Here is a 23,859-nt window from a genome sequence, read left to right as displayed (position 1 = left end):
TAAAATGATGTATATATAAATAAACCAAGATTTTTATAAAGAAAAAAGAACCGTAAAATGAACCGCACGAAAGAACCGAACCGACTCATTTTAGGGAGTAAACTGACTCCGAACCGCTCACTGAGATGAACCATTTTGCCCATCTCTCTGCGCTGAATAGGCTTTAGCGTCAGGGCGCTCTGTGCCTTCGGCGACTCGCGCCGGGAAGAATTGCTCGAGCCCGTAGGGGGTCTCCCTTTATACTCGTTGGTGCAAAACAAACTCGCAAAGCTGCCCCGGCGATGCGACGTCTAGCGGCGTTGCTGCAAACTGCCGGTATTGCAGGCATCGCGCAGGGATGTATCATTATTGGTGGCGTGGACCGCCACACATAGCATAAGACCGCTGGACCAATGAGCACATTATGTAAATCAATATGGCGACTCTATGCTGGATGCTCATTGGTCCAGCGGTCTTATGCTATGCTTATGCAGCTTATGCAATTTTGTGTGCGATGGCTTTTAAGGTCTATCCAGACAAACTTGCATAGGTGCATCACCATGTGCATAAAGAAACGGATTGGTCTATTTCCTTATGCACATGCATTTAGACCAATCAATTCTCTTATGCTTATGTTTATGCGCTATGCAAGTTTGTCTGGATTGACCTGTAAAAGGCCATCGCACACAAAATGCATAGCTTAGCATAATGCCCGATCTACAATAGCTGTAGTAAGCTGTAGTAAGCCTCAAGATGTAAGAAGTTGACCAATCACAGTCGATTATTCTTCTCACATTTGCCTGTAATTGGTCAATTTCTTACGGCTTGAGGCTTACTACAGCTTACTACAGCTATTGGTCTAGTTTACACCGATCTCTTGATACGCGTATTAAATAGTATATTTGAGTTGATCAGCCAATAATCGAACTAATTTACTAGTTATTTACTATTTAATACGCGTATATCAAGTGCGCGGTGTAAACTAGGCCATTGTAGATCGGGCATAAGCGTAGCATAAGACCGCTGGACCAATGAGCATCCAGCATAGAGTCGCCATATTGATTTACATAAGATGCTCATTGGTCCAGCGGTCTTATGCTACTTATGCAGCTTATGCAATTTTGTGTGCGATGGCCTTTAGGCGTGAAGGAGTGAGAAACGGACCGAGATATTCGCTCATGCGATGCGCTGCGTTTCATGCGGTTCATGCGTGAAACGGAACGCACCCTACTTAAGGGGCCTTTTCATGCTGACGCTCGACGCTTGATTTAAGCGTCAAAACTGGTCACGTGACCAACTTCATCGGTAGGCGAAATAGCATCAAATATGCGAGCGTCGAAACAAGCAATTGACTGAAACGAGCGTTAAAAAGACTGTCACGTGACCTATCACGTGATCAAGTGACGCCCAAATCGAGCGTCGAGCGTCAGCATGAAAAGGCACCTTTAGGCCTTTCCGGCCTTTACGCTCACGAGCAATCTATTCTATAATTTATGGTATATACTTCGTTTACATTAGTACATGCGCAATGTCTGCGAATCTGGCGGCAATTAGTGTATGTATACGCCATACGGAAGATATTTGATGTTGTTTAATATTGTTGGATTTAATTGTTATAAACTGCGACAGAGATTAATTTTTGTAAATATGGGTATCACCGGGTTGCTACCATTCCTAGAGAAGTCTTCTAGAAGGACAAATATCAAAGAATTTTCTGGTGGTACTGTTGCAATCGATTCTTATTGTTGGTTACACAAAGGTGTATTTTCCTGTGCTGAGAAATTAATGATGGGACAAACAACGAACGCGTAAGTAATGATTATACTTATTTACGGATGTTAACATTCTCTTTTATGATTCTGAGTAGTTAATAACTTTTCTTTTACATCGTAGGTATGTTTTATATTGTATGAAGTATATAAACATGCTTTTAAAATATAAGATAAAACCCATCTTGGTGTTTGATGGCCGACGATTGCCTGCTAAAGAGCAAACAGAAATCAAGAGATGGGAGTACGTATAAAGAGACCTGTTTAAATATCGTGAATTTGAAAAATCAAGTCAGGATTATTCTATTTTAAAACTGTTTCAAATTCAATATATAAAAATTGATACAGGATTACTACAAATTCTGAAATAAATCTATAGGCCTGTTCATTTCTGCTGCACTTCTGAACTATGCAATAAGTTAGAATAAAACAAATATATTTTCTTTCATTCTAACTTATTGCAGTTTAGAAGTGCAGCGAAAATGAACAGGCCTAATATATACAACTGTATTTTTTCATAGATCTAGACAAATAAATCGTCGTAAGGCGATTGAACTAATACAAATGGGTCAAGTCACAGAGGGAACAAATTTGTTGAAACGTGCCATAGATATTACTCATGAAATAGCATTAGAATTAATCAAACATTGCCAGAACGAGAACATTGATTGCATTACAGCTCCTTATGAAGCTGATGCGCAATTAGCGTATTTAAATATCAATGGTATAGCTGATGTTGTTATCACAGAAGATAGCGACTTGACATTATTTGGATGTAAGAAAGTTAGTATATTGTATTTTCTCGTACTATGTTCTTACTTAATTCTTTGATAAACTTGGATTTTATTTTCTGTTGCTTTTAATAATGATGTAATTTTAATTATTTTAGATATTTTTAAATACATAATTATCATACAGCCTTAGCCAAAATTATTAGATACCCTATTAAAATAGTTTTTTCAAAATAATACTTATTTTTGAAAGAAATAAAACATTGCTTAGGTTCAACAACTTTCTTTTATATAATTTATTAAATAATTTTTAAACAATATAGAAGTCTTTATTAAATTCATTACAGCATAATGATCATGAGGATGCCTAATAATTTTAGCCAAGACTGTATAACATCTGGCAATAGAACTGTCAAAAAAAGAGTTATATACAATATATATATATATATATATATATATATATATATATATATATATGTGTGTGTGTGTGTGTGTGTGTGTGTGTATATATATATATATTTTTTTTTTTATTTATATTTATATACTATATCTATTATAAAAAGAATTTATTATTTAATAGCAATTTTGATACATTTGTACTTTTACTAACAAGTAAGATGGATGAAGGATTTATTATATGTACTTATTGTAAATTTTAATTTTAAACATATTTGCAACTAAGCCTCCAAGTTAATGAAGAATTTGATTTTATTTATTTAGTCTTATTTTGGGAATTTTTTATTGACTTTAACGATTACTACTAACAATTTGTTACTAAGGAAAAATTTGTCCAAAAATCTGTTGTAAGAAATTGCTAGATGATATACTATATATGATAATTATAACTTAAAAGTCAAACCGTGATAAACTTATTAATAACAATAATAATACTGTTATTGAGATATTAAATGCTAATATGTATAGTACTAAGAAATTAATAGCTTAATGTCTCTCTTTGTGTCTTTACATTTATTTCCTATTATAATAATTTTTTTGCTAGACATCAATATTCTAAAAATTCTTAAAAACCAACACCAATACCAACTACTAGATAAAAATTTTAAACATGAGCTTACTTTTCTATGTATTAATGAAAAGTATTTTGCTCCGTTTTATTGTAGATATTTTTTAAAATGGACTTTAATGGAAATGGAGTTTTGATCGAGCAGGACCGATTATATTTGGCAATGGATATGAGACCTGAACAATTTGATATGGATAAGTTCCGTCATATTTGTATTTTGTCTGGTTGTGATTATCTTCCTTCTCTTCCTGGTATCGGATTGGGAAAAGCACGAAAATTTATTACGAGAAATACAGATGGCAACATACATAAAGTTAGTTGTTATACCAAACTTAACAGTAAAGAATTTTCTAACTTTAACAGCAAGAAAAACAATTTAAAATTTTATATACATGTAAAAGAAAATTTATTTCTGAAATATGAAAAAATTCTGTGCCTGTCTTATCTGATTTTAAGTTATGTTAACCCAATGTTTTTTAAGGCATTGACACGTATAGGCTCGGTTCTCAATATGAAATCGCTAGTCGTGACACAGGAATATAGAGACGCATTTATATTAGCCGATATAACGTTCAAGCATCAATTAGTATTCTGTCCGTTACAAAGAAAACAAGTACGGTTGAATCCACCTCCTACTAATATTACTGAAGACCAATTGCAATATGCTGGGAAGGAATTAGATGTAGACGTCGCTTTACAACTAGCCCTCGGTAATTGCGATCCAGCTACTTTAAAAATGGTTCATGATTTTAATCCAGACAAAATCGTAAGTAGTTGATTTAACTGTTACAAAATTGTACATTAGATTTAGATCATCTTTAGAAATAATACGGTACTCTAATAATCAGAACAAAACGTTCGTCATATTTTTATTATACCTTTGTAGGAACGAAAAAGAAAGCGAAATGCAGAGACAGAACAAACAATGGTGATTCAAACTAGCATTTGGTCAAGCAAATATAAATTGAAAATGAAATATCAAATCACTTCTCCTGAAAATGTTTTAAACTCGTCGGTTATTGTTGGAAAAGAGCTTACTAGAAAGAGAAAGTCTCTAAAAGACGCATATGTTTTATTAAATTCGCATAATGGTTCAATCATACAAAGTGATAAGCTTCCAGAGGATCAAGATTTAAACAAAACTGCTATTTTGGATATATATAATTTGAGTCAAGATGATAAGCTGATTGCCAATACTAAAGAATCAGAAGATTATTTATGTTTAGCAAAAAATAATACGTCTCCAGAGTTATTTAGACAAAAAAATCCATTTATTAAGCGAGTGTCCGATCTTACAACTTCACCAAGTGTTTTGTCCAACGGAAATTGTCGAAAAAGAGGAAGAAATTTAATACGCATCAGACGAACTATAATAGATGAAAATGCTATGATAGAAAGTAAATATTTCTTAAAACAAGATAACAAAGAGCATAGTGTACTTGAGTCAAAGAATAAGGAAATTGAAGTCAATTCAAAAAGTACAATATACAATACAATTCCAAACATGGATGCGAGTGTACATGATATAAGTCAGGAACAACTAGAAAAAACATCTAAAACAGACATTGCACAAAATACAAGCTTAATAGAAAATGTTAATGATGCAATTTTATCAAATCAAAACAATTATTTGGCTAACACTTACAGAAATATTCCTGAGAAATCAAACTCTAACAACAGGATGAACGATGAATCATCAATGACACATCCAACGATTGATGAGAGTTACATTTCAGATAATTACTTAGTATCAAGTTCTAATATGGAAATTAATGATATAACCAATTATGAAAATGCGGGTCGTTTGCAAAACGATTTATCTAAATGGTTAAACACGGAAAATAATCAAAACTTTTCTAAAAAAGATATATTTAAGAAACAAGATTCAACGAATCTGGTAAATATATATATACATATATATATATATTCATGCATATATACATACATACATATATACATGTAAACATATATGTATGTATGTATGTATGTAAACAAGTTTTTATAAAAAAGTCAATAGGAAATATTAATAAATTACTTAAAATATCCCTTTAGGTATTACGAGTTAATTCAGTAACAAAAAGGAAACAATTATGTCAAAATAAACAATTGCCATCAATTCCCAAACAACAAAGTTTATTAAGTATGTATGGATTCCAAAAGAGGTAAGGTAAAAAAATCATAGTCTTATATAAAATAGATTGGCTCCTGCAGTAAGAGGCATCGTGGCAGCATATACGGTGCAGACATTAACTTTCTGATGGATCTGTCTCTTTCTTGTGGTGTTCAGAAAGGCTATATCTATACACCATATATGCTGCCACAATGCCTCTTATGGCAGGAACTGGTCTATCTATATAAGTATAGTAAAAATTATGCCAAGTATTGGATATGAGTTTTTTTCCCAATATATATATATAATATAATATTATATACTCTTTTATGTATACATATTATATGTAATTTTATATATAAATATATATATATATATATATATTATATATATATATATATATAATTTATATAATTTTATTTATAGGACATCTCTGAAACATTGATTTTGAGAGTCTGTTAGAAGTATTAGACCTACATAATTTGGTGTTTTGCAAAACTCAACGTGTGCTATCAGTATTTTAGCGTGATAAGTATTGACAAGTGTTTTTCAAAAAAATTCTATAAATAATATTCTATAAAAAAGTAAAATCAGAATTATGAAAAGAAAATTGTATTGACTAGGAATTAAAAAAAGATGTAATACGCTTATATTGATATAGACAAGTATTAATATTCATTTAAAATGAGTTTGAATTACACATACACACATGTGAATCCTACAGAGCAGCTCGAATTTTCATTATATTACTTCACTATCATATGTGTATAAATTATCAATTAAGTATTATCAATTAAGCATTAGTTTTAATACTTTCTAATGACATACATCAAAATCCTTTAGAATAATCCTCCACACTCTACGTGACTCACGAGGTGAAATCATCCTCTTAACATTTATCTTAAATGTATAATCTCAAATAATTTCGAAAATAAAACTAATTTTATACGAAAGAAGATACAAAGTCTATGTAATAAAGGAAAAAAGAATAGACGTTGTTAATTACTTTTATATGAATTGCTTACATTAATTGTTTCATTTTCCTCATATATCCTTTATTTTAAATTTGCTTCATCTTTTACTCAATTATATGTATTGAATTTGGCTTGGATTGTTTCTTTATAAGTGCATCTTTCTATAGCATACATATAATAATTAATAATCTCTAAAAAATTTATTTAAGAAAGGATTTACATTTAGTTGGCTAAAGAATTAAAATTTTTACAAAGTGTTTTTTGTGATGGATATCTTGCAGTATATTTATGATTAATTAATTTATCTGTGTCTATGTTGGGAACTAAAAATTTTAAGATATTTCATGGATGAAAGTATTTAAACCATAGATGAATTTATCCTTTGTATATAATTAATCTTTATATCACACGTGCGTGGAAAGTGGCCCATGGCGTGCGCGCGCAATAGGCCACTTTCCACGCACTTTGTAATATAAAATAGGGTGTGTAACACGTGCGGGTTGAAACTCGCCTTTGGCTCGTGCGTCCACTCCTCACTCGTGTCCAATTCTCAACTTCCCGCACTTGTTACACAAGTAATTATTAAGGGGATCCTAAAGCCGTCTGTAATACCGGCTTTTTTTCTTAGCACTAATCTTTTAATTGGCTTTATAGAAATGCAAAATTCTTGTCTAGAATTAAAGTACGCATCAAAATCTAGGTCATGGTGGTCGAATTTATATCGAAAACAAGAAAAAATTAATATTTTTGTTAATTTTTGGTATACGTGACGACAATATTTGCTTTGTACAAAAATTCCACAATAAATATCCACAAACTTAAGACTGGCATGACTTAGGGACAACATTCAAGAACAATATCGTGCATTTAGATCTAAGATTAAAAGCCTAGAAAAAAAGATTAGTTTAAATAAACTTTTATATGTGCAAAAGCACATTCAGGTTGACATAAATATCCCAAAGAAAAATACCCTTAAGGTGGTCCTTTAAATATCCCAAAGAAAAATCCCCTTAAGGTGGTCCTTTCGCGGACCCAGCTAGTCAAGTAACAGTCCGTCATGAGGTAATTGAAAACAAACATAGTGACAAACATTTCACAACATCCCAATAATTATAATAATATAATATGATTTTACACGCACGATTTAATCGTATTTAATTATATACTAATTAAAAAAATATCACAATAGTAGTGCTGTTGGACTCGATTTATTATAGATTAGGTCAGGCATGACAGTACGAGTAAAGCAATATGCGATTGGATCCACTACTTATTTAACCTCATATATCAGAGCAAAACATTCGGCAAGCCCTTATTTTCAAGGTATGTACGAAATCCGGAAACTTCAGGGAATATTTTAAGACATGAATAATGTATTCATCTGATCGCTAAGTACACATGTATTATTCGTTGAAAACCTCGGTTGTGGCGATTTGCATCATTCTATCTTTCTCGTTCATTAGATGTAAACAAGGATAGAATGACAACGGCACGCTCCGCGAACGCACATTTAAGAATGACTTATTTCTTGTAAAGTGTCGGTAACCTCACTTGATTTTTCGTACACATGTCCCTTATTACTGTATATTTAACATATATCAAATTTAGGTACTTGTTCTCACGAAAGGGCCACCTTAAAACTGATCAACCTATGAACGATATCATTTGTTAAATTTATATTTATATTTTTATGAAAAGGATTTATTTATTATTAATTTTATTACATTTATTTACTATTAATTAAAAAAAATATATATATATATATATATATATATATTATTGAAAGGAATTTTATTTTACACCCACGAAATATACGTTTTGCAAGATTGAATAAAACTCAATTAATTATTAATTAATATTTATAATTACAATTTTAATCTTCCATTTCCTTCGTCCAATCAAACCCCTGTTTCATATACAATTTTTTGAGATTCGGTCAATTAATTTCCGAAAAATTGGAAAATTTCGGTACCGGCTTCCAAAAAGATCGGTAACAAAAAATTATACACTTTATGGCACTCTCCGGAAAATTCTATCCCTGTTTGATCTATAAATCTTTAAGATTCGGTCAATTATTTCCTGAAAAATTGGAAAAATTAAAAAAACCGGTTTCCAGAAAATCGGTAACGAAAAACTATACACTTTATGGCACTCCCCGGGAAATTCTACCCCTATTTCATGTACCCTTGGTAAAAATTCGGTCCACTAACGAATGAGTAGTTCGCGGTCAGACATACACACATACAGACGACGGTACTTTATATATATATATATATATATATATATATATATATATATAGATTTATATTAAAGATAAATGTAAGCTTCTTTTCTCATATGTTGCATTAGTCATTTATAATCATAAACTTGAAATTTCTTCAAAACTATGAACATTGTTCATGTAAATCTAATTATATATACATAATATATCAAGAAATAAGAATTTATCGGTTACTATTGTCATTAAATTTCTTAAGATTATAGCAGAACAGACTACATGAAAAATTATCATATTTATTTAGTAGTAATATTTAGTAAAACAAACTCATGTAATTAAAGTGATATTACGAATATTTATTCTGAAGTTTGATGAATTAATCACGTGTTGTTTCTGCTAATTGTATAATGATTACTATGTGTCAAGAACATTTTTATTCATACTTGAGCTCTTGTATTTTCTGATTCTTCCCATGGTCTTGATATCCGAACGTTCTTCCAGTTGTCAAGATCCATCTGAACATAAGATATATTGTAGATGCTTTCAATTTTTAATGACATGTTTATCTTTGTTATTCATTGAATGGTAAGAAAGATAAAAGGTTGTATCAATTTCATTGTCATTAAATGAAAAGAACTCTATACAGACAGACTGTATGGAATTACTTTCTTTGTATATATAAGAACTAATGATTTATATAGTAAGAAGTATATTTGTAGTATCAAAATTGTTTACTCAATATTTATATGTAGATATTATTTAACAAACAAGCAGGTCAATCAAGTATGTCTGACATATCATATATTCTTACAAATAATGGATGGTTAAAAAATATTTTTCATAAAAAAATATAATATATATTTTTAGATTAATCAAAATATTTTATTAGTCATTTAAATGTTTTATAACCATCTCTACTACTTATACTTTTAGAGACTCTAGCTTATGTTATTATTGTTATAATTTACTTAACTGGTATAACAATAGCTTAATAAGCAGTAGAAATAGTTTTCGACATTCTAATCGCTCATAATAAATTTACTTCAACCTTTGTTCACCAATTTAATATAGGTAATACTAATCTACATACCTTTTCCAACTTTTCATATTCTTTCTCTAAAGTAATTTCTTCTGGTTGTTTCATTTGAAGTCCTTTCTTTTCTAATTCGTCGCGTACTTTATGTTCATGTGTACGTTTATATCTATAACTGAAAATTCGTTCAATAAAGAAATCTTGATAAAAATGCTTTGATTAATAAACTCAAGTTTATCTCCTAACAATTACCGTAATTCCGTAAATTCTCGGAGGCCAAGCGATCCACCGAGAACAAAAATCATAAATGGTATGCCATACTGCCAAATTCTAGAACGTGACATGACATTCTTTATTTGATATCACATAAAGAAGCATGACAATTAAATCCTTGATTTAGATTAGATTTCTCTTTCTTTCTGTTTCTTACGTGCCTTATGTGGAGTAGTTAGGTTAGGTTCAGTAAAACACTGGCGTCCCATGAAGCAGATAACGCGGAACGGAACGAGGCGTATCACCAATCACGGGACCGTTTCGACGGAATCTGACAGGGTTTTATCAGAACAATCCCGTGATTGGTGATACGCTCGTTCCGTTCCGCCAAATCCGCTCCATGGGAAGCCAGCTGAGTCTCGGGCCAATTTCACATTCGACTGTGATTGGTCAATTTCTTAAAGATTACGGCTTAAATCAACGGTAACGGCCTCTATAAATTAGCCTTAACAAAGTTTTAGTTATAATCGAAAGGCCGTAAAAAAATAGACCAATCACAGTCGATTATTCTTCTTGAGCTCGAAGAATAATCGAGTGTGATTGGTCTATTTTCTTATGCCCGGTGTCCACGATGCAAGAACTTGGTCCAAGTTTTGGTTTAAGCCAATGAAACTGCTGCTTTTCTGTAAGAGCTGCTAGTTGATTGGCTTAAACCAAAACTTGGACCAAGTTCTTGCATCGTGGACACCGGGCATAAATCAGCCTTAAAGCTGGCCACACACACTTTTTCGTAACAGTAACAGTAAGATTTCGACCAATCACGTTACTCGATTCGAAAACGTACGGCCATACGTTCCCGAATCGAGTAAAAGTCTAACTATTTAAAGGTACCATTTCATGCGGCAGCGTGCTGCCGCAGCAGTTTGCTGCTATTGGTTGAAAATTTGTTACTAGATCACGCAAGATAAATTTCACCATATTTCGCTTCATCGTTATGAAGTTCAACTGAATGAACAGCAAAGCAGCAAAACAGTACAGGGCCATTGTGTAACTTGAGTCTTAACGGCGTTATTGTTAATTGTCATCCTATTGTTATATTGTCAACTTTAACGCTAAATATCTCGCTTCGCAGGGGAGACAGCCGCATATTTCTGCCAAATCCTTTCGTTTCGTCGTTTTGTGTCAAATCGCGTCAAATGAGCATACTTTTATTGATATTCGAGGTGCAGCGCGTATTCTAAATTACCAATAATCTTATCATGGAATCGACTGGATCGAGTGAGGTAAGAAAATATAATAATTATTACTAAATTTTTGCACAATGTCAATAATATAAATTTTAGGAATAGAATAATTATAAGAATATAAACGTAAATATAACCTCAATCTTATAATGGCCAAAAAATTGAACACTTCTATAATATAACAATGTCGACAAGTTTTGTTAACTATTAATTATGATTCTTTTTAATTTCAGATTACACTCGTTAATACTTGCGGGGTTTGCGAGGAAATTGTGGAAGAATCTCTAGTTCCTACACATAAATGCTTGGAGGGATTCGATACATACTGTTTTGATAAAAATCGATATTTTTATCCAATATGCGGCAAGTATAAATAAAAATAATATATATTTATGAAGAAATTATGAAGATAAATCGAAGATAAATCAATATTCTCTCTCATAATCAGATCTTATATAATATATAAGATCATCTTAAGTTCATCTTTATAGGTACTATATATAGCGAACAATACGAGTCGTACAGCATCTAAAGATAAACTTAAGACAATCTTAAATATAAGATTTAACTATGAATACCGGCCTAAGTATTTAACATTCTGTTACATAATTCTAGGCTGCGTTCCAGAACCACGGTCTTAATGCTCGAGTGTCTTCTATCTTTGTTACTTATTACGGAAAGTTAAAAAAGGACAGAGCATGCTCTTTGCGCTAAGAACGTTGTTCTGGAAGCCCTATAATATTTTATGTAATAATTTTTTAATACAGATGATGGAAAAATAATACGACGAAGTGCAATGAATAATGGCAAAGAGGACATCATATTAGATGAAACTAGTCAGTACGAAGAATCAACGATGGTCGATAATTCTTCTGAGTCTACGGATATAGACGAATTACTTATTGAAGAAGTTTCTAAACATGAAGTATTATATAATTACAGTATACCTGTTCAACAACGTAATCGAACTGTAACTACTGAAACGTGGACAGAAGTTTCAAAAGCTTTGGAAGGTATGAAAGTCATATTATTAGATTATATACAATATATACATACATACATACATACATACATACATACATACATACATTCATGTATACATACATACATGCATACATATGTATGTATATACGTGTGTGTGTGTGTGTGTGTGTGTGTGTGTGTGTGTGTGTGTGTGTGTGTGTGTGTGTGTGTGTGTGTGTGTGTGTGTGTGTGTGTGTGTGTGTGTGTGTGTGTGTGTGTGTGTGTGTGTAAGGGTGAGTCTGTGTGTGTGTGTGTGTGTGTGTGTGTGTGTAATCATCCTTGTGATTAAAATAGTTTTTTACTAAAATGTTTTACGTATCCTTATAGGGCGTTTAGACCCGAAACAAGCCGCCAAAAAATGGAAGACGCTACGAGATAGTTACTCTCGTGAGCTAGCCAAGGAGAAATTGCCAAGTGGAGCAGCACGTCCTACTTCAAAGCGAAAGTAGAAGCATTTCGATAGAATGGATTTTTTGCGTGATACAATTTATAGAAAAAAGTATATACTACATTATCTGAAACTAATTGTATTGTGTTATTATATTAAGTTTATCATATATTTAAACTATATAAACATAAATATTACAATTACAGAACAAGTGATAATCTTCTTGGTGACGAAAATGAAGAAAATATACCACCCATACCAAAAAGACGACAAAATGGTAAGCATTTTTTTGTTTTTAATGTATATTTATATTAAAATGCTCAAAACAAATGTATTATTTATTTGTTATATATTTCAAATGTATTATTTACTTATTTCTTTATTTTTTAGCGACCGTGTCGACGGGTGGCACAGCGTCAACCTCTGCACTTGATAAAATTGCAGATGCAATTACTGCAATTAGCGCAATTCCTAATGTGCAATTGCCAACGTTACCACTTCCAGACAACAAACAGGATGAGGTAGATGGATTGATGATTATAGTCTCGGCGCAATTGCGAAGACTCCCGGAACGAGAAAGGAGAACTTTGATATTCCAAATATTTTCATTCGTAAATGATAAAATTTCAAATATTTAGTTGTTTCAATAACTTTTTCAATTATGCAATAAATTGTTACACGGTTTTGCATTCTGATAATAAAAATAGATTAAACGTTCAAAAAATTAAAAAATAAAAAATTAACTTCAAAAAGTAGTAGATGCATCAAACCATCTACTATTTTTTAAGTTAAATATTTACTTATAATCTAATTTGTGATACATGCAATGATGTTAAAGACTAAACTGAATGTAATTTGTTTAATTAAAAATTAGGAATACGGTGTTTATTATAAACATTAAAATAATTGAGTTTTTAATACATTCAATATATTCATTTGTTTCTCAATAACTTTTATTTATGGAATGCAGAACTGTGCAAATTTTTATACGTTTTTGCATTCTAATAATGAAACAAGACTGAGCGTTCAAAAAAATCTAAACATTAAGTTTAAAAATATTTAAAATATTACGTTTTGAAAAATATATTATGTTTATTTAAATATTACTTATAGTCGAATTTGTGATACATGCAATTGTATAATGTTAAAGGCTAAACCAAATGTAATTTATTTTATTTACATTTAAAGAAATATGGTGTTTATTATAAACATTAAAATAAATAAGTTTTTAATACACTGTGTTTTTATATCAAACAGTTCAAAAATGCTATTTTTTTATTGTTCATATTACTTATACAACTTTATAATATATTTAGGTGTTAATTTATCAAAAACATACATTTATTAATTTTTCAAATACAGAGAAAAATAAATTTCAAATTCTATTGCTTTTCGAGTCATTTTTTACTGATAAATTTGTACAAATTGCCATGGGACGGCGCCTTCTTCATTGAAATAATCTGTAAATTTATTTCGAATATTTGCAGCCACTCTTGAACACGTATGATTGGAACTAGCAGCAATACTTTGTAAAGCAGAATTATTTGTTTCAACCATATTTCTCCAAGCACCTGGTATAATTGATCCATTATCTATTTCTCTATCGACCATGTCTGGAGTTATAAATGTTCCTCTTCTTGTTAGATCTTGCTTACGAAGCCAGTTATGCAAAACAACTGTTGCTTTTACCATTTTTTCAACAGTATCGACTTTTGCAATTGTACTTTTTCTATAAATTCGCCATTGAGCTGCAAGTATTCCGAATGTATTTTCGATCATTCTTCTTGCTCGGGATAGTCGATAATTGAAGACTTTTTTTTCAGTTGATAGTTTCTCTCTGCCAGGATATGGTCGCATTAAATATGAACTCAATGGAAATGCTTCATCTCCAACAATCACATACGGATAATTGGAACTTCCTTCATAAATTTCATCTGCACATGGAACATGCATGTTTCCTTGTGCAAATCGTTGACCCATTCGAGAATTCTTAAAAATACCTCCATCGCTCTGACGGCCAAAAGCTCCAATATCAACTAAAGTGAAGAGATAGTTAGCATCACACATCGCTAATAATACAATGCTGTGGGTTTTTTTATAGTTGTAATACATCGAACCGGAATGTTCAGGACTCTAGACAATATAAACAAATAAACATTTTAGTGAAATTTTGGCAAATATATGCAGTGTTCACACTTGCATGAAAAAAGTGCATATCATACTTGATACCTGTATAACGACATGCTTTCCATCTAAAGCTCCAATACAATGTGGAAACTGCCATTTTTCATCGAAATCATGAGCAATTGCTTTCCAGTCTAACTGATTACATTGTACCAATACAAGTGGTGATAATATTTCCCATAAGATTTCACACGTTTCGGCAATAATTTGAGATACTGATGTCAAACTAACAAGATAGTGGTACGACATTGATGTCATACTATCTCCACTCGCTAAATATCTATAATAAGAAATAAAATGACTAAAAACTTGAACTAAATTTAAGAAAAATTGTTTTACATTTTAATAAAATTTCAAACCTTAAGCATATTGATAATCGTTGTTCTGTTCCAATTGGTTCACGAATGACATACTGTCGAGTAATTCTTGGACCTATTAATTGCAATAACTCTTCAAATTGAATAGTACTCATTCGGAAATAATTTCGAAAACGCAAATCTTCCAATTTTAATATGGGTAAAGCAGTATGATAAAATCCATAACGTCGACGTTGTTGAAACAATTCAGTTACCCAAGTCCGTTTCTTTTTATAATGCCGCTTCGCTTTTGAAGTTTCAGTGACCCAAGCTACAATTGCACTAGTTGCTAGTGCAATGGCAATTTTTTGTCTCCTCCAAGTTTCAACATTATGTTCTTGAACCGCTTTCTCACATTCTTTGTACCATTGATACAATCTTTGATTGTACAACATTATTAAACCAAATAAAACTGTAAAAATTATGTTAAATTAAGGAAAAATTTATAAACGGTCAGAACTAGATTTTGATTGCCTAATAATATTATTTGCGTAAATTTATGTACAATTCATCGCCCCAGCGAACCACGCACCGTTACTTTCTGTGTTGAAACGTAACCTCACTAAAGCTAGAACAGTACCATCACATAATTAAATTGATAATCAATTATTAAGCAACCAAGATCCTAACCTTAGGCTTTTCTTTAATTTGATTGTATATCATATATATCGTATGCTACTTATTTATAAATTTAAATTGTTTAAATACACTAACAACTCACCACAATATTATTTTTAGGTTATAATTTAATGTCGTGCTGTTGTGCTGCTGCTGCACCTTTTCATGAGCAGCAAATACGCTCTAGTAAATTTTGGGCACGTGACTGATTTGCTGCTGCAGCATGCTGCATATGAAAAGGCACCTTAAGAAGTCGACTTTTAGTCGACTTAGGGTGCCATTACATGGAGCGCGGAAACGCGGAAACGCGGAAACGCGGAAGCGCGGAAGACAAAATTTACTAGATTTCCGTCGATCCGTTCCGTCTGTTTTGAATGCCTTAATATTACATGGAGCATATTTTGAGCGGAAAAGCGGAACGGAGAATTATAAAATATTAATTTTTAACGGTATTTATTGATTAAAATGCTTGTATTCAATAGATAATCTATTGAATTTATTATTCAAGCTTATCTATTGAATACAAGCATTTTAATCAATAAATACCGTTAAAAATTAATATTTTATAATTCTCCGTTCCGCTTTTCCGCTCAAAATATGCTCCATGTAATATTAAGGCATTCAAAACAGACGGAACGGATCGACGGAAATCTAGTAAATTTTGTCTTCCGCGCTTCCGCGTTTCCGCGTTTCCGCGTTTCCGCGCTCCATGTAATGGCACCCTAAGTCGACTAAAAGTCGACTTCTTAAATAGTCGACTTATAAAAAGACGGAAAACAGTCAAGCGACGCATCATGCATCATCAATATGGCGGCGAATCTCAAGGAGGCTGGAGGAGCACATGCATGAAGTAGTATACTACTTCATGTGCGCCAGATAGTTCTTGCAGGGCTGCGTTCCAAAATTCACTCTAGTTAACTAAAATGCTACAGTGTACGTGACGTAAACTATAGATTTTAGTTACCCAGAGTGAATTTTGGAACGCAACCTAGGTATGGCGGGTCATGGTAGAAATACAAGGGTATGCTCATACCGTGTCAGACCACTGCGCATTCCCACCACTTTTGTTTAAGCTTACGTCATATTCGTGTAGCATCGGAATGAATCGGATGTACTCGGTGATTCGCAATGGCTGCGTTCGCTCGGTTCGCTGTTTATGTCGAGTAATTCGTTTGTGATTATTACAGTGTACGCAATGACGTGTAATGTGAAAGGGTGTGGGAACTATCTGGCAAAGACCAGAAAGATCGAAGGAAATAAAATAAAATATTTTTCCTTCCCAAAGGATCCAGCACTGTGTAATAAGTGGCGTCAAGCATGCGGAAAAGAAAATATTTCACCAAAAAATGGTATGTACTTTTGTATAGTAATAGTTGCTTTCCATTTACACTCAAGTGATCTGAGTCACTCAGATATGTGAGTATTTTTATACTCAGGTAAGATATGTCATTTTGTATTTACCTGCTTATTTTGGTGACAAAGCTATCGCATAATAATAATACCGGTCCATAGCCTCACTTTTAATGTGAGTTTATTAGATTCATTAAAGCACATGGTCTCTGTTGAGGACGATTAGTTTTCGCGCTTCTCGAACTTTCGCGATCGGAATGCTGACACGAGGTCGGCACGAGGCGGGCCGGGATAGACCAAACCACCCCTCTCTTATCACCTGTGCTTCTGCTCCGAATTCTGTCGCAGATATCAGCTACCGGCGTGCGAGTGTGTATCGTCTTCAGAATAAATGCGACTTTCATACATAACGGTCTGATTTCTCTGTGCTACCCTATCTCTCGCAACCGTGCGTTCCCAGATTATCGCAACAGTCTCGATTGTGGATAAAAACTCAGCTGAATCTCACTTGCCATCATGCAAAAGGAACGTGCATTTAACTGAGTTATGACGTCACAAGTGAGAATTATCTGAGTTTTGATGTAAATGGAAAGCAACTAATATTGTACCACAGATTTCTCTTGTTTATTATTATAAGCATATATTTAAGAATCTTAAACCTTGTTTGCTTCAGCTAGGATATGTTCGAAGCATTTTGCTGATGAAGCTTTTACGAAGCCCTTACAAGAACATCTACTAGGTTATTCACCTACACGAACTAGGAAGATACATCCTGATGCTATCCCGACGTTGCATCTCCATGCAGTACCTCCACTAACATCAAACGAAAATGTGTTAGCTGAAACAATGCCTTTGCCTGTATCAAATGAAGTTTCGATGGATGTTGAACAGACACCAGCATCGTCCAGTATAGAAGAATAGACACCAGCATCGTCCAGTACAGAAAAACAGACAGCAGCATCGTCCAGTACAGAAGAACAGACACCAGCATCGTCCAGTACAGAAGAACAGACAGCAGCATCGTCCAGTACAAAAGAACAGACACCAGCATCGTCCAGTACAGAAGCTATCATGTTACAAATGTAAGTTATAAATTACTGTTCCCATCAAGCACAAAGTATATCCAGCCAATAAGAACCGTATATGTGTCAGTAATATAACATCGATATGTAATGTCAGCTCAACCATATTTACACAGTTACATAACAAACCACATAAATGTGCTGACATTACATATCGTTATTATATTACTAATACATAAATATATATAGTTCTGGTTTGCTGGGTGTAGTTTTAAAAGTAGCACTATATAGTTTTATGCTTTAGACGTCGTCTAGAAGCCCAGGTAGCCGCACTGAAAATACCGAGAGAGGCATTACTATGCCTCATTAGGACTAGGACATATATTAGGCTGCGCGAAATGAACCGAGCGATTGCAATCGCAAATCACAGGCAAAAAAAAAGAAAGATGTCAAAATTTACTAATAAAAAACCTGTATATTAAATATTTGCATTTATTGTTATTTGATCTTTTATCTGCATCTTTCCTCTGCATATATAGTTCTTTATGTCGTACGCCACAATATATTTTTGTTTTGCGTCTCAGCTGACAATTCTTTTCCAATCGTTTTCCGACCAGTTTTGATTAAAACTAATAATTCGCAGAATTTTAATAATAAATGACTGGAAATTAAAATCTCGTTTTATGTGAAATTTTTCCGTACGTCGCAATGATTTTTATTCAATGCACACAATTCTTTTTTTCTTAATAATAATAATATTTTCTGTAATATCATATATTTAGACAAACCCACATAAAATAATTATAAAATTCGTCAAATAACAATAACGTTTCTAACATCTACAACGAGAGACAAATTCGGGAAACGATGAGCGTTTATCTGTATGTCACGTGCGTTTTTTATATTTATATATTTTCGTTTATATATATTTATTTATTTATAAAACAGAATTTTCTCTCACATAAATGATCAACATTATTTTGTATTCACATATTGTCCGCTCAAAATGCTTTTATAAATGACTATTATAGATTCGCTGCTTAAATGTGCCGCTCAGTGTGACGTAAGCTTGAACAAGTCGCTGATTGGCTGGGTTCGGAAATATGCGCAAGAGCATACCCTTGTATTTCTACCATGTGGCGGGTCAAGTCGCGAGAAAGGTTTCGCCCGACGAGGTAAATGAGGATCAGGATAAGGCCAAGTGGAAACATGCTTACAGGTTAGGTATGGTGTGTTATTAATTGTCATCGATAATGACGATAATTAAGACCTATTGAATGCGACAGCACTCTATTCTGAACCATCTTTCAGAACACCAGAAATGGAGGAACCTGTGTTCATGCATTCTTCGTGCGTTCTACGAAAAATCAGTCCGGAATAGGTGGTTTATAAAGAGATGTACGAAACGAATAAAATGTACATGCGAGGTGTCACAACGATAGAACCCAAATGATTGCCGAAATTCGCTTCCATGCTATGCCATCTTAGTGATCCATTGGTTGATCCACCGCCAAGGTATATATTTTTATCACAATTGTTGCTTTATAATGTTTTTCCTACTTATTTAGAAAGATATTACTTAATCTTCATTATAATCGAATATTATTCTCATTTATACATATAATCAAGGAACTGAGAAGATAATTTGCCGCGTGTCTGGTACATTCGGAAAGGCTGGATGGACACTATCATTGATGGATATAAAGCATCCGTGGACGGTGTCAAGTGGTTCGCGTATTTCTTCTTGGAGGGTCAAGTGTGCCCTAAGCTGAAACGATTTGTCCCGTCGCTGCTGACGACACCTGGGAGCATCACCAAGTCATGGGCCAGGTAAATCGTTATTCTATCTCCTTTCAATTTCACGTTGATTCATCGAATAGATTACATCAATTCAATACGTTTTTTTCAGATTGATACCACGCACTCAAGCAATAGTACAAACGCTGCAGTCGCAAGGAGTCGTGTCCAAATACAAACTGCTAGAAATCTGGGGTTTGGATGAAAAATGTGAGAATTTAATTTATAAAATAACATTGAGATATTATTATAGAGTAGACTTCTATACAATACTAGACCGCTGACAGGCATCTCGGCCGTGATGCTTGCCGCCATGTTGATTTTAGTCAAGATATGCTATACTACAGATTCTATACAAGTGGTTTTATACAAGATTTCTATACAATAGTCTGGCATATACAGAATGTCCAAAAAAAGGGTTTAATACTACAGGAGTAGTGGTTCGATTTCGGCATCCAAGTACGCTACACGTCGAAGGCATGACTTACAAACTTATTGATAACATGTACCAATATTTAACACAAAAACATTCGCTTGCTTCGTTATGTACTGTAATAACGAATGCAGATAAACGCACATCATGAGCAATTGAACACCCAACAGTGACTTAATTCAATATGGCCGCACCCTTCACTACCACTTGCACCTCGCACTCGCATCAGCTTTTCGGCAATGCGTCCATAGATGTTAGTGGTCTAGTATAAAAGTCTGTAGATATTATTATATATACATATATATATATATATATAAGACAATATTATTATATATTTACAACATTATGTGATAATATGATATATATATATATATATATATATATATAATATATATATTTATATAGCTCTAATTTTGCATATTGTTTCGCGATTAACGCTGGAATGTTTTAATTTTAATTCTGTTGTCAGCTTACCAGACCTTTGTAATTAAGAATAAAACATTAGGATTGTAATTATACAGTTTTTTTTTAGATAATTAAATTATTTTATATATGAAAAAAATCGAAATGCATCAGTTTTAGCCCTCCAGCAAGGGGTCGATTGTGTATCTTGAAATAATGAGATAAAAATTACAAAAGTGAGAAAATTCATTTGCGTATCTACGATTTTATTTATCAAAATCTAGTAAAATCTGTTAACTTTTGTTATTTTCACCTCGTTTCAAGATACACAACCGACATCAAGACGTACGCAGCGGTTTATTTTATCGACTTTAAAAGTTGGCGGGAAGTCGACTTTTCATCATGACGGGAAGTCGACTTTTCATCATGACGGAAAGTCGACTTTTCGTCATAACGGGAAGTCGACTTTTCGTCATGACGGGAAGTCGACTTTAAATCGGTGGTTTTTGCGACATTCGCCAACTTCAAGTCGACTTTGCTAAAGCTAAGGCTGATGGCAGAGAACGAGACGTAAATGTCGTAGTCGTGGACGTAGGGTAAAGCAGAGAAAAACGTAGTCGTAAGGCTATTGTAGGCAATAGGCGTTACGACTACGTTTTTCTCTGCCTACGTCACCCTACGTCCACGACTACGACACTTACGTCTCGTTCTCTGCCATCAGCCTGGCCGAACTTCCTCGATGTCGGTATAATGGCCGCGTTCAGGCAACACAACTGTTGAGTGAGCGCTCATTATGATTCTTACACTTAGATCCGGAGAAGAACCAAAGGTAAGAACCAATCATATTAAAGAATCACTGACTGCTCACTCAACAGTTGTGTTTCCTGAATGCGGCCAATGTCAACTAAAGCAATAAGGACGTGAAAACGCCACCACGTAAGGTGGTGCCACTGGTGGTGACAACGCGAAACTCCGTACACTCCGTACACGTACACACACCACTGAATTGCTCACACGGACGCACGGTGGTAGTGGGTGGTAGAGATGTGCTATAGACGCGGCAACGCCGCGCGGCGTTGCCACGTCTATGGATTCTTAGCGGCCTGGGTAGCGATCATGTAACTTTTTTCCTAGAGCGGAAACGTGAAAAGTGAAAACTTTTATGTAACTATCTCTTTCTATTGGTGTTGAATAGAAAGAGATAAACTTTTCACTTTTCACATTTCCGTCCTAGGGGAAAAGATACATGATCGATCCCCTGAACCATGGTGGAAGAAAACAAGGTGAGTCAAGTCAGGCGATCAATTTTTGTTCGCTTTGCGCAACTCACCAAATCTGCCATCTTGTTTCACAAACACATGCTTGATCGTGTATACGTGTTGTATACAAGCTATTGACAGCTGTGATCTGAGAATTGTCAAAACTTCTAAAAAGGTGTATTTATTTATTCAGATAGTTTCTTCGGTGACTTTTTCGACAGGTAATTTCATTTTTAATTTGTTATTTTGATATGGAAGTTTGGCACGGTAAAGAACCTCTCGAATACAGTACTGAACGAACATCAGTGCGAAGAGATTAGGAAACCTAACCTGTCAATAAAATATCATTTTCCAGATTTCCAGATTTATTTTCTACCAATCATGGTCTACTGCGCTATTAAAGGGTGTAAGAATGATTCGAAAAAAACGAAAAATTCCAGCTGTAGAAAAATAAGTTATTTTCGTTTTCTCAAAAATCAACTTTGGAAAGAATGGGTGAAATTCTGTGGGAACCCAAAAATTAATCTAGCAACTGGTGAGTGAAAATACTCGATAAAATCGGAACTTAATCGTCTGTTCATTATGATTATCATCATTATCATTTAAAAAAATATTTCATTCCGCAGCGAGAGTATGTTCAGTTCATTTTCCGGAAGGTGCGTACCGAGAAAAAACATGGGTGCAACAACAGTATCCTGAGCTAATGAGATGTGAGTCGCGTCTGAAAGATGATGCTGTACCATTCAAATTTTTGGCTTCCGAATTTTCCACAGCTTGTACCAAGCTCACGTCGCAAGGCATAATTGAAATTGACTGCAACGAAAATTCCATTGTGTCACTGGGAGAAACTAACATCACTTCTCAATTAACAAGCTTGGAAATTCAAGATTCAATTCCAGCCGGTAGCTCTCAATCAGAAGACTTCATCGAAGACAGCAATCAATTGGAATTATTAGAAAAATTAGAAAGGTTGAAGGAAGAAAATAAAATCTAAAAGAATCACTTTATCAAAAAGTTCGATCGATCAATGAGAAAGACAAAGTAATTCATGAGAGAGACAAAATTATAAATGAGAAAGATGAAATTATTAATAAGAAAGATAAAATTATCAATGTGAAAGAAAAAATACTTGAGAAAAAAGAAAAACTACTCGAAAAGAAAGATAAAACTCTTGGCGTGAAAGAGAAGACTATAAGCAAATGTCAGAGGCAGGAAAAAAAATATAAGGAAATATTGAATAGAATTTTTACACCTGGACAGATTAAAATGCTCACCAATGAAAATCAAAAACAAGTTAAATGGTGTTTTTGATTGTAAATAATGCTCACAATGAATGTCGATCTATAATTCGCTTTATTGCACAGACTTCGCGCGCTTTCGTTACATGCTCTTCCGCCATTATTACTGTTCTGTCTTCTCCTCTATACTCTAGCCTCGACTCCCTTCACTCTAGCCTCGACTTCCTACACTCTAGCCTCGACTTCCTACACTCTGCACAAATCGAACAAACTCTCGCGAACATATGCCGCCCCCTTGAAAGGACTATCTTTCAACAAAATCTGCCTTAAACTTCCAGATGCTATTGTAGTAAATATTGATCTTAGAAACATCGAAATTAAATCAAACTGCAAGATGATTGCCTGTATGTAAACTAAATCAACTAAATGCTATAAGTCGTTAAATAAATGTAACTCAAATCTGCTAATAAATGTCTTAATACTAAATATAAGTT

At 33.4% G+C, this 23,859-nt stretch overlaps 5 protein-coding genes across 14 annotated transcripts; 3 read left to right on the top strand and 2 right to left on the bottom strand.

Moving 5' to 3' along the window:
* Positions 1-1,129: 1,129 nt before the first annotated feature.
* Tos (Exonuclease tos) lies at positions 1,130-6,626 on the top strand. The gene is made up of 8 exons (XM_077407503.1): positions 1,130-1,787; positions 1,873-1,992; positions 2,270-2,531; positions 3,601-3,816; positions 3,985-4,269; positions 4,390-5,400; positions 5,556-5,665; positions 6,040-6,626. The coding sequence occupies exons 1-8, from the start codon at positions 1,537-1,539 to the stop codon at positions 6,056-6,058; spliced, it is 2,274 nt and encodes a 757-aa protein (XP_077263629.1). The 5' UTR covers positions 1,130-1,536; the 3' UTR covers positions 6,059-6,626.
* A 1,153-nt stretch (positions 6,627-7,779) lies between these two features.
* On the bottom strand, positions 7,780-10,475 carry L(3)neo43 (cytochrome c oxidase assembly protein COX16 homolog l(3)neo43). Of its 4 annotated transcripts, none has more exons than XR_013257140.1 (5): positions 10,091-10,469; positions 9,896-10,013; positions 9,249-9,320; positions 8,457-8,666; positions 7,780-8,236 (listed from the first exon to the last, which is right to left on the bottom strand). XR_013257140.1 is itself a non-coding variant. In XM_077407526.1 (5 exons), exons 2-5 carry the CDS (start codon positions 10,141-10,143, stop codon positions 8,598-8,600), a joined length of 312 nt encoding a protein of 103 aa, XP_077263652.1. In that variant the 5' UTR covers positions 10,144-10,168; positions 10,273-10,475; the 3' UTR covers positions 8,414-8,597. The 4 variants fall into 4 exon arrangements, 3 of the variants coding, with proteins under 3 accessions (XP_077263653.1, XP_077263652.1, XP_077263651.1); XM_077407526.1 differs by lacking the exon at positions 7,780-8,236 and having other exon boundaries at positions 8,414-8,666; positions 10,091-10,168; positions 10,273-10,475; XM_077407527.1 differs by lacking the exon at positions 8,457-8,666 and having other exon boundaries at positions 10,091-10,464.
* A 516-nt stretch (positions 10,476-10,991) lies between these two features.
* LOC143898214 (uncharacterized) lies at positions 10,992-16,110 on the top strand. Of its 3 annotated transcripts, XM_077407522.1 has the most exons (7): positions 11,000-11,098; positions 11,184-11,334; positions 11,529-11,658; positions 12,063-12,308; positions 12,646-12,817; positions 12,913-12,983; positions 13,097-13,269. In XM_077407522.1, exons 2-5 carry the CDS (start codon positions 11,311-11,313, stop codon positions 12,765-12,767), a joined length of 522 nt encoding a protein of 173 aa, XP_077263648.1. In that variant the 5' UTR covers positions 11,000-11,098; positions 11,184-11,310; the 3' UTR covers positions 12,768-12,817; positions 12,913-12,983; positions 13,097-13,269. The 3 variants fall into 3 exon arrangements, with proteins under 3 accessions (XP_077263649.1, XP_077263648.1, XP_077263647.1); XM_077407521.1 differs by having other exon boundaries at positions 11,023-11,334; XM_077407523.1 differs by lacking the exons at positions 12,646-12,817; positions 12,913-12,983; positions 13,097-13,269 and adding an exon at positions 15,985-16,110 and having other exon boundaries at positions 10,992-11,334.
* LOC143898205 (uncharacterized) lies at positions 14,602-16,106 on the bottom strand. The gene is made up of 4 exons (XM_077407500.1): positions 15,968-16,106; positions 15,250-15,658; positions 14,936-15,170; positions 14,602-14,742 (listed from the first exon to the last, which is right to left on the bottom strand). The coding sequence occupies exons 2-4, from the start codon at positions 15,639-15,641 to the stop codon at positions 14,602-14,604; spliced, it is 768 nt and encodes a 255-aa protein (XP_077263626.1). The 5' UTR covers positions 15,642-15,658; positions 15,968-16,106.
* Positions 16,111-19,144: 3,034 nt separating the features above from the next.
* Positions 19,145-23,856, top strand: LOC143898212 (uncharacterized). Of its 5 annotated transcripts, XM_077407519.1 has the most exons (7): positions 19,145-19,460; positions 19,548-19,751; positions 19,866-20,066; positions 20,146-20,243; positions 22,483-22,662; positions 22,754-22,837; positions 22,901-23,856. In XM_077407519.1, exons 3-7 carry the CDS (start codon positions 19,915-19,917, stop codon positions 23,119-23,121), a joined length of 735 nt encoding a protein of 244 aa, XP_077263645.1. In that variant the 5' UTR covers positions 19,145-19,460; positions 19,548-19,751; positions 19,866-19,914; the 3' UTR covers positions 23,122-23,856. The 5 variants fall into 5 exon arrangements, with proteins under 5 accessions (XP_077263645.1, XP_077263644.1, XP_077263642.1 ...); XM_077407518.1 differs by having other exon boundaries at positions 19,200-19,455; positions 22,754-23,856; XM_077407516.1 differs by having other exon boundaries at positions 19,200-19,460; positions 22,754-23,856.
* The last annotated feature ends 3 nt before the right edge of the window (positions 23,857-23,859 follow it).

This window comes from Temnothorax americanus, unplaced genomic scaffold, assembly GCF_048541705.1.
Source record: "Temnothorax americanus isolate GAGA-0224 unplaced genomic scaffold, ASM4854170v1 Scaffold222, whole genome shotgun sequence".
In the NCBI taxonomy this organism is placed as follows: domain Eukaryota; kingdom Metazoa; phylum Arthropoda; class Insecta; order Hymenoptera; family Formicidae; genus Temnothorax; species Temnothorax americanus.
The sequence above is the reverse complement of the archived record's forward strand: the minus strand, read 5'-3'. Positions and strand labels throughout refer to the sequence as shown.

Coding starts and splice junctions, on each gene's coding strand:
- Tos (XM_077407503.1), top strand. CDS start 1,537: ATGTATACGCCATACGGAAGATATTTGATGTTGTTTAATATTGTTGGA. Junction 4,270..4,389: donor ATTTTAATCCAGACAAAATC/GTAAGTAGTTGA, acceptor ATACCTTTGTAG/GAACGAAAAAGAAAGCGAAA. Junction 5,401..5,555: donor AACAAGATTCAACGAATCTG/GTAAATATATAT, acceptor ATATCCCTTTAG/GTATTACGAGTTAATTCAGT.
- LOC143898214 (XM_077407522.1), top strand. CDS start 11,311: ATGGAATCGACTGGATCGAGTGAG. Junction 11,659..12,062: donor ATATTTTTATCCAATATGCG/GCAAGTATAAAT, acceptor TTTTTAATACAG/ATGATGGAAAAATAATACGA. Junction 12,309..12,645: donor AGTTTCAAAAGCTTTGGAAG/GTATGAAAGTCA, acceptor GTATCCTTATAG/GGCGTTTAGACCCGAAACAA.
- LOC143898205 (XM_077407500.1), bottom strand. CDS start 15,641: ATGTTGTACAATCAAAGATTGTATCAATGGTACAAAGAATGTGAGAAA. Junction 15,171..15,249: donor CGATTATCAATATGCTTAAG/GTTTGAAATTTT, acceptor TTCTTATTATAG/ATATTTAGCGAGTGGAGATA. Junction 14,743..14,935: donor GAAAGCATGTCGTTATACAG/GTATCAAGTATG, acceptor TCTTCACTTTAG/TTGATATTGGAGCTTTTGGC.
- LOC143898212 (XM_077407518.1), top strand. CDS start 19,915: ATGGACACTATCATTGATGGATATAAAGCATCCGTGGACGGTGTCAAG. Junction 20,244..22,482: donor CTGGGGTTTGGATGAAAAAT/GTGAGAATTTAA, acceptor ATCATTTTCCAG/ATTTCCAGATTTATTTTCTA. Junction 22,663..22,753: donor AAAAATTAATCTAGCAACTG/GTGAGTGAAAAT, acceptor TTCATTCCGCAG/CGAGAGTATGTTCAGTTCAT.